The following is a 14,373-nucleotide window of genomic DNA, read 5'->3' as shown; positions in this document are numbered from 1 at the left end:
CCATGTGCTCAAATCGCTGTATAATGCAGATGAGGTGAAATGAGAACTGAACCATAATATAACCATGGAGACTTGAAGAGGAGGATGAAAAAGAATACTAAATGATTAAAGGGAAAAAATATAAAACACAAAATCAGAGAATGACTTGTTGGGTTATTTGGCCAAGATATATTCATCTTGTTGTTAGCAGGAATATAACAACACTAAATAATATATTCCCTGTTCTCAATCCTATACACAGCAGTGTGGAAATTACTTCAGACCACACATCTCAGGACCGGCTATACTACCTTTCGTGCCAGATATTTCACAAGAAGATGCTGTTCACACCTCTGATCTTTCTAAACTTTACAACCTTCAGGAACTAAAACAAAGTATCCACATCATATCCTTTCTTATAGTTTTTCATATCTGTAAAAAATGTTCAAACACGTTGAATAATCATATCTTTACTACATCTCTAAATCCACCACCTGACTCTTGCTATAAGAAGAACGAGAGCAACTCTGTAGATATAAATGTTATTTCCAAAAGTAGGATTACCTCAGTTTAAATGTTATTTCCAAAAGTAGGATTACCTCAGTTTAAATGTTATTTCCAAAACTAGGATTACCTCAGTTTAAATGTTATTTCCAAAAGAGGATTACCTCTTTTCTTACTACTTTTTTTTCAATCATCAGAAATAAACAGAATAGATAAAATAACATAAAACATAAAAATAAGAGATTTCAACAAAACTGCTAGTTCTGTTGGATTCTGGGGTAAGGAGTATGTTATGAACATAAGGACACTAAAGTAAGAAGTGATTTTTGGGTCCCATTTCAGAACACATTGTGATCACAGCCCTCATCACGCAAGTAGTCTATTTGTATATCTAGAAGCGTTGTTTCTTAATAAGAACTTTTTGTTTCAATAGAAGTGAATACTTGCATCCTCTGTAAAATAGCAGGCATCAACAAAATCAGTGAATTAGTTGACCACAGCCAGGTCAGAATCATCATCCTGTTATATAAGGAAGAGAAATACATCAGAGAGAAAACTCATTGCAGTAATTTTTGTAAAAGTCCATTAGATGATTGGAGGGAATGGTACCCATCACGTATTAGGAAAAAAGGACAAGCAGTACTCTCAGAATCATTCTACGAACTTTGTAAAAATGCATTAATAATAGTTTGTCACTGCTGATTGAACATGGGCTAGTTTCAGAAGTCATGATGTAATAGATTGTGTGTAACACAGACTTTATGAATACAAATATGAGGTAGAATAATTACACAGAAAAGATTTCAACCCTAAATTAAATCAACTTAATATGATACATGCCATTGCTTAGTTGGCATAAAGTTAACTTGGGTTAGATGACCATTCAGATGGTGAAGTATGAAGTTTTGCGCATCAGTACCTCAATATGATCCATTGCTTTCTGCCATACAGACTGCTTCTCCTCTGCACTGTGTCCGGGAATGGATAAGATATCGTGAATGTAATTAAAGACTTCTTCCTGAAGAGCACAAGACAATATAATTTATTCATTCACTCACTCAAGATTTAGTCCCTACCAACTGAACCAGTCTTGGTAAACATCTATTATCTGAAGATGAAAAATCATCTGGAGATAGTTAACTGATGGAAAACTCTGTCCCTAAAAAGAAAGAGTAATTGTTTAAAATTTAGGGTAGACTCTTAGAAGCAAAAAAATCAGTTCTAATTAATTTTGGTTTCAATTTATTAATCTTCAGTGACCTAATGAAGGAATATCACACTTTGGCTTTTGGGGATCCCATTGTCAACATTCCCAATTTCAGCACAAACCACTCCTGCCCTTGTCTATTATGCTCCACCTATACTGATTTTCACTTCATCTATATGATCTCTACTCAGCTCCTTGAACACGTCAATTTTCCCCACCTCAGGTCTCTTGCATATACAGTTACCCATCCTGGAACACTCTTCTTGACTCTTTCCTTCACTGGCTTCTCAAATTCCAAAACTCAGTTTATATGTCACTTTCTCTGAAATTCCTTCCCTGGCTAGTCTGTATAAGTCAGTTCCCCATTATCCTCTAAAGTTGCACTCGGTTTCTCTTCCCTAGCATTTATCACAATTTGTAATCATATTTGACTTTGTTTACTGTCAGTTTCCACCACTAAATTATATATTCCAAAACTGCAAGAACTGTATCTGTTTTAATTATCAATGTATATTTGGCTCATACACATGCGCAAATATTTCTACTCAACAGTTATTTGTACTCAATAAGAGGGAAAGTTGAGTAAGAAAAAAGACTAAAGCAGTATCTTGACTCACCTCTCTCAGAGGGTCACGTAAGTAGCAATCAATAATTTTGTCATATTGGTGTTCTCTTTCATACATAAATTCACAAATTTGATAGCTAGAATGTAAAGGGGAAAACTTCAGTGTACCAAACAGGGAGGTTTTTGAGACATTTTCTCTGGCACACAGGTTAGTATTAGGAAAAGTGGGCCGGGTGTCCTGGCTCATGCTTATAATCCAGGCACTTTGGGAGGCTGACGCAAGAGGATTGCTTGAGACCAGGAGTTTGAGATCAGCCTAGGCAACATAGCAAGACCCCGTCTCTACAAAAAAACTAAAAGTTAGCCAGGCATGGTGGCATGTGCCAGGCATCTGAGCTACTACGGAAGCTGAGGCAGGAGGATTGCTTGAGACCAGGAGGTTAAGGCTGCAGTGAGCTATGATCGCACCACTGCACTCCAGCCTGGTCAACAGAGGGAGACCTTGTCTCAAAAGAAAAAAAAGAAAAATTAATATAGTAGATGTAATTTCTACTGTTAAATAAAGTTACAGTGAATATCTAAGGGAGATGAGTAGTTGCCATTCCTTTAGCTATAGGATCAAGAGGCTGCTAAATATTATGTTTATAAGAAATTTCAATGCTGAATACAAAAGAAATACTAAAACAATAATGTATCACATAAGAAATAGTGAATATGTTAGATATTAATTGATAATTTACAAAAATTTTACATAAAGTTCCTCTGTTCAGAATTACATGTCATATAGATACAGCATACTAGGTAAGTAGCAATGTGATCATATCATCTTGTTTGCTATGTCAAATACTGCATTATCTCTAATATATCTAAGATAACCATCAACAATTTATGAAACATGGAAATATTAAAGAAAAAATCTAAAATAATAAAACATCATAAGACTGTTATTTCACTTTATGTTTAAACAATTATATAAGAGCTTCATATTTGCCCTATCAATTTCTGCAAATTTTACTAATTTCTAGAATTCAATTAAAAGGCAAAAATTTTCACACTTAGCTTTTTGTTATTTGTATAATCTTTCCTAATTAAAAAAGCAGCAATTTATCAATAAACTGGGCTTTAAGTTAGAGAAATGTAATTTAATATTTCTATGGCAAACTAATATAACAGCCTCAAAACAACTCACAACTCAGCTTTTTCTGCCATCCGGATGAGTCGACTCTCTTCAAATTGAACTATGCCTCCAGCCTGCAGCAACTCTAAAAGGACCTGAGCATTTACAATAAATGAGTAAAAACACTTGAGAATTTACTAGCTCTTTAAGAGTGCATTCAGCCATGCAGACCATAAAGCCTAATTTTTTTCTTTTGTATTCTTAGTTGATGATATTTTGGCTTGCTGTCACATATGGAAGGGGTTAGACTGACATTATAAACTTGATCATACTGCATTTAAGCCCTATAAAAAGATAAATGGCTCCGCTTTTCAAACATGGAAAGAACGCCACAGTGTTTACGAATAAAGTCCTATTAGACACTGAGCTGACTCTCTGCTAAGCTAAAATGTCCATATATATTCTTTCAAGAAGTGAATTTTTATCTCACTTTTATGTCTTATGGTTCTTTACAATCTGTCTATCCACAGCTGGTATCCATGTTTATATGTTAATTTTTAAAAAATTAAGTATTGGGGCTTTTCATAGCAGCACTATTCAAAATAGCCAAAGGGTGGAAACAATCCAAATGCCCCTCAGTGGATGAATGAATAAACAAAATGTAGTATATGCATACAACGGAATACTGTTCAGTAGGAGGAAAACCTGATACATGCATGCTGCAGCATGGATGAACCTTGAACACATTCTGCCAAGTGAAATAAGCTAAATACAAAAGAACAAATACTGTGACTGCACTTACGTGAGGGACCTAAGGTAGTAAAATTCATAGAGACTGGTAGTTACTAAGGGCTGCGGAGGAGAAAACAGGGAGCGGGAGTTATGATTTAATTGGTATGGTAGTTCAGTTTGGGAAGATAAAAGAGTTCTGGGAATGGATGGTGATGAGGATTGTACAACAATGTGAATACCACTGATGCATACACTTAAAAATGGTTAAAATGGTAAATAATGTGTTATGTCTATTTTACCACAATGAAAAGCAAACAAAAATATTGGGGCTCATAGAATTAATTTTTACCACACTAAGTAGCTGAAATGAGGGGGCCCATATTACTATTTGTATTTAATATAATTTAAGAGATAACCAAAATTTTACCAGCTGTTCTTTTACCTGGGATACTCTGCAGCAGTCACTGGGCCATAGCTGTGCGGATAAAGAGGTCACTGTTGCTATCCAATAGTCTCAACTTCCCAGCTGTGTATGATTACCACAGTGCCATAAAGCCATACTTCAGCACAGCTCTCACGGTACTTAATTTTACTAGTTTACTTACCTGACAAAATCTGGCTGTCAATAAAAAATGGGTTGACTCTCTTAGTGCCCACAATTATGGTGGGTATGCTTTTTAAAGAATCCTACTTCTCAAGGCAACCTCAAGAAAGTGGCATGAATAGAAAAAGTAGTACTCAAACAGTTACTATCTCACAATAATTAGTGGAGGGACAGGTGGATTCTAGTCTCCAGAATGGTCAGCCCTAATGCAGTGGGGTTTTAGGGCACTCTCAAAAATTAGGTATGTCAATACTCAGGACCCTGCAGCTTTTTTGTTTCAGGACCACAGCAGCTAGCAGTAGTTACCAGATTAATGATGCCAATGGAATGCAGGGTACAAGAAGTCCTAGCTGTTGCTACATAATAAGGGAAGATGAAGTAGTTTCTTTGATGTCATGGTAGATACAAGACAGATCCAGTCTACCTAGGAATTTAGTTTGATATAAGCTTCTTACACGTGTACCTCTAACAATCATCCACTCTATTTTCTGGTTCCCACTGACTCTAACTTCGTATTAGGGTTTGGCACAAGTAATTGCCCCTCATGTGTAGTGAGGTCTAGCACAGAAGAATTCTTTCTGGCTTACTCTTCTTTCCTATTTTTTAGCAAAAAGAGTTCTAGTAGTTCATACCTGCTGTCTTTCAGAGTGTCGGGAGTCATCGTCAGGACTACAAAGGAATTCAAGGACCTGGGCGAAGAAAAAGTATTTTTTATTCGATATCAGCATCTAGACATTAATATCCTCATAATAAAAATAATAACTACCTTTTCAAATAACCAACTCATTTCACACGCAGCCATAACAAATACCACAGGTGTAGGGTACCTTCCCAACTGATTAGCCTAGTACATGTAACATCAGGTTCAGGTGTGCTAACTATTTATTTATTTATTTATTGAGACAGAGTCTCACTCTGTCGCCCAGGCTGGAGTACAGTGGCGCGATCTCGGCTCACTGCAAGCTTTGCCTCCTGGGTTCAAGTGATTCTCCTGCCTCAGCCTCCCGAGTAGCTGGGACCACAAGCGCCTGCCACCATGCCCGGCTAATTTTTTGTATTTTTTTAGTAGAGACAGGGTTTCACGGTGTTAGCCAGGATGGTCTCGATCTCCTGATCTCATGATCCGCCCGCCTTGGCCTCCCGAAGTGCTGGGATTACAGGCATGAGCTATCGCACCTGGCCTAGCAACATAACCCTAAGAGGCTGGGCACAGTGGCTCACACCTGTAATCCCAGCACTTTGGGAGGCTGAGGAGGGCAGATCACTTGAGGTCAGGAGTTTAAGACCAGCCTGGCCAGCATGGTGAAACCCCGTCTCTACAAAAGATACAAGAAATTAGCTGGGCGTGGTATGTGCCTGTAATCCCTGCTACTTAGGAGGCTTAGGCAGGAGAATCACTTGAACCCGGGAGGCTGAGGTTGCAGTGAGCCAAGATCGTGCTGCTGCACTCCAGCCTGGGCGACAGAGCCAGACTCTGTCTCAAAAAAAAAAAAAAAAAAGAGAGAGAGAGAAAAGAAACATAACTATAAGGCAGTGTTGTCAATATACCTTAAGTTTCCTGATACGATACCATGGACCTAGCAAAGCATGGGCTTAGGAGTCAGGCCACTTGAATTTGGATACTAACTCTATTAAGACTTAATATTTACTGCTAATAATAACACAGTAAGTACGACCTTACATGAATTATTTAATCTCTCCAGGCTTTAGTTTCCTCATCTATAAAAGGAGGATAACTGTCCCTATTTTACAGCTGTTGAGAGGACTAAGGTAACATACACACATAAAGCTTTGGAACAATGTCCGCCATTGTGAAGTACTCAGAAAATACTAGTCATTTTTAGTTACTTTCTCCAGACAAAAAGTATTTTCTTTGCCACCTGTGGAAAAATAGCTATTTAAGCGGGATTACAAGAAACCTTGAAAGTCATTTGTAAGTAAATTGAGATTGTACAAAAGTAATCTTTTCTCCAGGTGATGGTCATAATAGTCTTACTACCAATGAGATGGGGGAGATTCTTAAATTGGGAAACTCTTGAGCAAAGAATTCTACGCAATTCAGAGCAACAGAATAATTGAGAGAACACAATCTCTACAAACCAATCTCCACAAAACGTACCCATACACCCATATACACATACCCCCTCAATTTAGGTCCAAAACCTGAACAGGCCTCTCCTTGATAAGCTATTTACCCAATAGTGTGTCACATCAGGAAACAGTGTAATCCAGGGAACTGTGCACAGTAAACAGGAAAAAACCTTCTAGTTTTCACTGCTAGACACTTACCTGATCAAAAAGTGTTCTGTTTACAAACAAGGTGTTGTCAGGCTTTGCAAGCTGCCGAGCAAGGAAGGTAAAGAGACATCCTACTTGTGAGGGGGTAAAGTCTGAATTCTCCACCATAACCTGAAGAGCAAAGAAGACCATTTATTCAATACACCATTTGGTTTGATGCAAAAAAATATACAATTAGAAGAGGGGATAGCCTCATTACTGAAGACGCATAAAAAGATTCTTTTATTGACTGTGCAACAATTGAACTCAACGCCATTTAGAATAAGCACAACCACTTGCATACTCTGAGAAGAAAACATTTTAGTGATTTTTGGCCTATTTCTATCACAATTCGGATGAGAACTGAACTGATAGAGGTAAAGATGTAAAGTGTAGTATTTCAAAGAAATATTAATCATATTTCCCTCAGTAATTCTTAGAGAAGCCTTCTACAACTATTTTTTTTTTTTTTTGAGATAGAGTCTCGTTCTGTTGCCCAAGCTCGAGTGCAATGGCGTGATCTTGGCTCACTGCAACCTCCGCCTCTTGGGTTCAAGTGATTCTCCTGCCTCAGCCTCCCAAGTAGCTGGGACTACAGGCATGTGCCACCACGCCTGGTTAATTTTTGTATTTTTAATAGAGACAAAGTTTCACCATGTTGGCCAGGCTGGTCTTGTACAATTAAATTTAAATAAGCCCTACTAAAAATCTGTCCATCAACAAGGGAAGAAGAGAGCTGCTTTGAGGTTTGAGAGTAAGATAACTGAGAGTCAAGGTAGCTCAGAGAAGTCAGCTATCACACAGACCAATGAAGTGAACGGCTTCCGCCTTCTATCAAGCAGTTCCTTGAAGACATGGTTTTGTATAACAGGCTTTTAACAACACACACAGTTATCAAATCATAGTCATTCCTCTGGCTTTAACTCAGCTCTCATTTCCTAAGTACTCACTATGTGTAAGATGCTATAAGTGTCTTTAAGAAAATTAGGAACAAGAAGGAAAAGACAGACACATCTTAAATAAAAGGCATAATATAATGACTGCTATTATAAAGGCACAAATGATTACAGAAGCACAGTGGAAAAATTTAATTCAACTGGTTAGAGAGGGAATTGGAAAAGAAATGAGAAGGATAGCTTTTAAGCTAAGTTTTAAAGCCCGTGCAGAAATTTTGACAAGGGGAAATGTCAACAGAGAAAGCAAACTTGGCAAAGAGAAGAGTGAGAGCAAAATCATGGACACAGAAAAACACATTTGTTAGGGGAACAACAATATTTATTAGAATGAAGCAGCATGCAGGAAGAGGGAAACAACAGATGAAAAGGGAAGATGAGGTCTCAAATGTCATCCTAAGGAATCTGGAATGTATTCTACAGAAAACTGGGGAGCTACTAAACGTGTTCCGCCAGCGGAGTTGATCATGACCAGTACTGTGCTTAGGAAAATTATCCTGTCAGCAGTACATGGGATAAAATTAACAGAAGAAAGAAACAGAAGGCAGGGAGAGCAAGATACAAGTGACTGCAGGAGTCTAAGGGAGAGACCAAAGGGCTCTTAAGTAGGGCAGTGATCATGAAAATGGAAAGAGGCAGAGAGAGGGGGGACAGGACAAGTATTCCTATGTGTGGAAATGTGGTTAAAGGAGCAATGAAAAAGGACATATTTTGAGCCTGATTGGCAGGTGGGATAATGATGCCATTAACAGAGAGAATGCAGAAGTGTGGGAGGGAAGACCATATGCTGTTTTGGGCGAGCTGAATTCATGGGGGCAACTCTACAACAAATCAGGGTATAGTACCCTCACACATCTATTGAAAAGTTCCAAGTTCCCTCCTTCCATCCTCCATTCAAAGATAAAGTTCCAATTTCCCTCCTTCCATCTTCCATTCAAAGATAAAGTACCAGGTTTCTCCCATTATAGAACATTCCCTCGCTTTTGACCTACTTCTTCTCGCATCCCTTTCTTTCGCCCTTTCTGCTTTTAGTCCAGTAATCATCACTTGTCAAGTGCAAACTCATTATTAGAATATGTGGGTATTTCAAGTTATAAAAACTCTATCTCATATATAGATATATTCTTATATATATATATGAGAATTCCCTCATCAACTCAGCGAGTGTCTAATTGGTTATTACCCTACGAAAGGCCATTTCCTTTCCATTTCTTCTCTTTAGCCTATTTCAGAGACCATGCTTACAAATTTTCTGGGCAATGTAAAAAGTCACAAATTAATAGATGTTTCCTCTCTGTCTGCAGCCATTCAGCACACATGATAACATCCACTGGCCTGTTCTCTGGTCACTGCCTATACTCTTCCTCTCACCGGCTCCCTCACAAGTACACTTTAACCAATTAGCACATCTCTAGCGCTAGAAATGAAAAAATAATCTCAAAATCTCATTCTTCATTGACCCAAGGTAAACACTATCAAGACAACATACAAGAATGGCAAGTCACCAACAGAAATAGTCAAATACTTATGGAGCTTTCTCTTCATTTGGCTCACTCTTCCAACTTAGTATAGTTTTAAACTTAAATTACAATGTAGCCAACTTACATTTATCTGACATCTACTGAGTTACAGGCATTGTGCTGGATCTGTTCTAGGCATGCTAAAACAATGACCAAAACAGTAATAATAATAATAATTAGAATAATCCTCACCGTCTCTACCTTCAGGAAGCTCAAGTCTAGATAAGACAGATAAAATATGTAAACAGGACACTACAGTGTGCTAACTGAAGCATAAAGTGTTGCCTGAGCACAGACAAGGAGCAACTACTCAACCTAGATGTGTGGGAGAGCATTCAAAACAGTTTCTCATAGAAGGTATTTCAGTTAAGTCTTGGAAAATGATTAGGAACTTGCCAGTCCGTGAAAGGAAAGGAAAAGGCATAACAGGCTGAAAGAAAACCCTTGCAAAGAACATAAACTATGAATACACCACAGAGAGAGTCTAGTGAATTCTAATAATTTAATATGGTTGAGGGTCCTAATACAAGGTGTGTGGGGCAGGATGACGAAGTGGATGAGAGAAGGGACCAGTTATAGACACCTATTCAGGACCAGAAAATATAGAGGGATCTTGGATGTTCAACAGTTTAGACGAGTATGGCAGAAACTACTACTTATGCTCCAACATCTCGTCTTCCCTCCTAACTTAGAAACAGAACTTCTCAAGGCTGGGTGCAGTACCTCACACCTGTAATCCCGGCACTTTGGGAGGCTGAGGCGGGCGGATTACCTGAGGTCAGAAGTTCAAGACTAGCCTGGCCAACATGGTGAAAACCCCATCTTTACTAAAAATACAAAAATTAGCTGGGTGTGGTGGCAGGTGCCTCTAATCCCAGCTACTCTGGAGGCTGAGGCAGGAGAATCGCTTGAACCCAGGAGTAGTGAGCTGAGATCGTGCCACTGCACTCTAGCCTGGGCAACAGAGCAAGACTCAGTCTCAAAAAAAAAAAAGAAAAAAAAGAAAAACAGAACTCCTCATGTTTAGCTAAGCACATGGTTACAAGAATACAGACTATGTTTCTCCATCTCCCCCACCAACTAAGGGGCCTTATATGGTGTAAGCAGAATTGTATTACACAGCTTTTAAGAAGTTTCCTTAAGGAGAGGGAACATCTTCTTCATCTCTTTCTACATTCAGGCTGGCTGGAATGCAGAGGTAATAGCAGGAGCCTGAGCAGCCATTTTGGATGGAAAGACGGAAATCACATACTAAGTGTAATACTAAGACAGAAGGAATCTGCGTCCCAGAGTTTATGAAGTCACTCTACTAAACCAGGTTGCCTACTTCCAGACTTCTATGAGAAAAATTAATTCCCATCACAATTAAACCATTGTTATTTTGATTTTTCTCTCACTCACAGCAGAACTTAATTCCAAATGACCAGTAGGAAGCCAAGGAAGAGTATTAGGTAGAAGAGAGGCAAGGTCACAAATTAAAGGAGGACAAGACTGGGAATAAATCTAGGTGAAAATTCTCCACTAGCCAACTCAATCAAGCTGGCATCATCTGACAGGTCAGCAATCCTATTTTCATAATCATCACTGCCTGTCTTGCAAGGTTAAATTAATATTAATTGATAGCTCAAAAGAAATAATGTATATAAACATACAGAACTATTATAAATGCAGCATACTGATGTTATGCACAACTAGAAAACACTTTAATTCTGGTGTCTTGTCCAAAATAATTTGACAAAAGAAAGAAACCTCTACTTTACAGCCAAATGAACAAAAATAAAAACTCTAAGCTTTCAACTACAAGAGGAAACTGGCCTGCCTGAAGTCATGCAGATGGAAAAGCAAAGACCCTTTCCCTGCATTCTTCATTAGCAACAGCATCAATCTCAAAACAGCTTTCTCCTGAATCTAATTAGATTTATACTGGGATGATCATTTCTGTGTGCCTCAAATCATTCTTAAGTGTCATCCAGCATCTCAGTGCCATGAGAGAATACGGCACTGCCTTAGCAACAAAGTGAAGTTGGCATGAGACACAGGAAGATTCTTCACATTAATTGTTTTCTCAAAGCACTCTGAAGTTAGTCTCTATTATTACACGTAATCATACTAATATAGCAATTATCACCATATGCCTTTCTCACAGTAGTGCTCTCTATTCCGGTCCCCAGTCTAAAGCCAACATACACTAAAATTTTTTTAAAATAAATAATTAGTACTTAATTCAGCTCTTGAGGACAAAGACACCACAATAAAATTTTAAGATATGATTCCAAGAAACCACTTAACAAGATTACTTTATAACCTGCTATAAAATAGCTCAACTATCTTAATATAAATATCAATATAAAGACATGTATTCTTTGAATACTTACTTTCAACAAAATATCCACAATTCGCTGTTGATATTCCACAGCTTGCTTGTCATTTTTAAAGTCTTCAAAAGTCTAAAAGGGAGAAATAAATTTTTTAAAGTAATTATTATTTGCACATTGTAGAAGAAAACAAGTTATTAAATTCTTGTTAATAAAATCCAAGTAATTTCCCAAATAAGGTAACTATTCCTCATTAGGTTTTATCTTATACACCTTACGTGACGTTATTTTTAGTGAGTCAGGTAGAAAGCTATGGCATTTAATATTGCACAGTATTCTGAGACTTAAAAAAAAATCACAATAAGAATTTGAGAAAGGAAGGAAGACAAAGTCCATAAGGAAAAAAAAAGAGAGCGATAAACACTAATGAAAAGAGGTAATTTGGGAGCAAAGGTTTGAGAACAGAAGGATAAAATACTACATGTTCAGCCATCATTCAATCTATGTTATTTGGAAATAACTAAGACACATTTTATTAACTGTCATAAAAATAACTTTCACAATTTCCATGACAATTAAGAAAAATGATGTCCAAAGATAGGCATTTTTAAAAATAATTATGGTAAAAAAAATTTTTAAATTCTCAAGCCTACTTACTATTCTCAAAACACTGCCAACTATAGCAACTTTTATTTATGTAACTGATCAAGCACAGCCAAAATACTTTGAACATAACATGCATCAAAATAAATTACAATACCAGATTCTGTTTGTCAGTATACGTAACAGCATGTCACAAAAAACCTAGTACATATAGTATATATGAAGAAATTGAGATTATGTCCACTATTAAAAAATGGAAATGAAAATTTTTACTAAACAATAAGAATGATGAAAGACTTAAAGATTGTTCCTATGGTTTTCACTTAATTCATTTGATTCTGAGAAATGTTTAAATCCACATAGCACTAATTTATTGCCATTTCCTTGAAACAAGAAAATGAACTACGCATTGTCCCAGTAGACTAAAAATAAAAAGGAATTTCACAGCCATGAACTTTCAACACTACATCATAGTCCTGTTCAAACAAGAGTAGTTACTGTTCTTTAAATGGGCCTGAATTTCCCCCAGTTTCTCCAAAGTACCTTTGTTCATGCTGTTCTCTTATTAGCATGTCCTTCCCTTCCTTCTTCTGTTTGATGCACAGAAAAACAAAATATTCTCAACTTTTTTTTTCAACTAGTCTGCTTTACTGCCAGGTAGCTGGGAAATGCTGAAACGAGTTATCAAGGAGACTGTAGGAACACTTACTGTGGAAGGCTCAAATAGAAGTTATTCTGATGTATGTGTGGGTTGAATATGACCCTGACTGAAGATAGGAAGACGGACTACAAAGTCTCTCTCAGTTCTATCTTCGCATTCATGAGAACAACAAACACACACATACATAGACACCCATCCCTGCCTGCTAAAGTGAGATGACACTCTGCAGGTACAAAGGGAAGGTACCATCCACTAATATAAGTGCTATTCAACTAAAACACAAAACCATGGAGAATTAACACATGCATTTAAAAACTACGGCAGTGACAGCAAGTAAAAAAGAATTTCCTTCACTATTTTCCTTTTGGCAGCATGTAGTCACTCCTTTGAAACAGATATTGATAGTTTGATTCTGTGAACATAATTAAGTGGTGATATACCACAGTGTGAATATTATGATATGCTTAATGACTATTTTGGTGGTAGTTAACATCTGCCACCAAAATGGCACATTGTTAGACCATTATCATCCCACAAAAATGCTTCTAATTATGGATGTTTACTAGAGGAATAATATGCAAAGATGTCCTAATGGAGAATTACAGTTTCTGAAGTACAAAGGTAGACCTAAAACCCAAGTTGTAAGTCATCTGTGAATTTGGACATAAAAAATTATTTCTGTAGTACTTCAAAAATTACTATGGGGTTTCTGTAAAACAATGATAGTAAGCTACCTCCTAATCCACGGGTCAACATTCTCTGTAAAGAGCCAGACAGTAAATATTTCCAGCTTTGGGGCTACATGTGGCCTCCATCACAGATTCTTCTTCTTTATGAGGCTGATTTGCCTCTTAAAATATCTTTCAAATCCTTTCACATCTTGGTATCCCCACTGCCACTGCCCAAATTTAAGCTACCATTATCTTCTATTTAGATTACTACAAAATTTACTAACGGATCTCCCTGCCCCCATCTTACCTCATTTCAATCCATTTGTATGCCCCCAAATTCATGTTGAGAACCTAATCACCAATGTGATGGTATTAGGAGGTAAGCCTCTCAGAGGTGTGCCTAAACCAACAGAATCTGCCAGCACCTTGATCTTGGACTTCCCAGACTCTGGAACTGTGAGAAATACATTTCTGTTGTTTATGAGCCACCCAATCTATGCATTTTGTTATAGCAGCTCAAACAGACTAAGACACAAGAGTCAAAGGGAATCTTTTTAAAGTATAAAACTAATATATTTTTCTTCCTAAAAGGCTTCAATTGCTACCAACTGCTGTAGTATAAAGTCCAAATTTTGGCCAGGTGTGGTGGCTTACGCCTGTAATCC

General features: G+C 37.4%; 1 protein-coding gene across 2 annotated transcripts in view; it reads right to left on the bottom strand.

Moving 5' to 3' along the window:
- VPS8 (VPS8 subunit of CORVET complex) overlaps window positions 1–14,373 on the bottom strand; it is a 236,506-nt gene that overhangs the window by 117,642 nt on the left and 104,491 nt on the right. For both annotated transcript variants that reach the window (XM_054481040.1, XM_063662489.1), the window contains 6 exons: window positions 11,834–11,905; window positions 6,998–7,117; window positions 5,341–5,397; window positions 3,445–3,527; window positions 2,308–2,392; window positions 1,403–1,501 (listed from right to left, as the gene is read on the bottom strand). In XM_054481040.1, coding sequence (XP_054337015.1) covers window positions 1,403–1,501; window positions 2,308–2,392; window positions 3,445–3,527; window positions 5,341–5,397; window positions 6,998–7,117; window positions 11,834–11,905 — 516 coding nt within the window. The remainder of the gene's footprint in view (window positions 1–1,402; window positions 1,502–2,307; window positions 2,393–3,444; window positions 3,528–5,340; window positions 5,398–6,997; window positions 7,118–11,833; window positions 11,906–14,373) is intronic.

This window comes from Pongo pygmaeus, chromosome 2 (assembly GCF_028885625.2).
Source record: "Pongo pygmaeus isolate AG05252 chromosome 2, NHGRI_mPonPyg2-v2.0_pri, whole genome shotgun sequence".
Classification (NCBI taxonomy): Eukaryota; Metazoa; Chordata; class Mammalia; order Primates; family Hominidae; genus Pongo; species Pongo pygmaeus.
The sequence above is the reverse complement of the archived record's forward strand: the minus strand, read 5'-3'. Positions and strand labels throughout refer to the sequence as shown.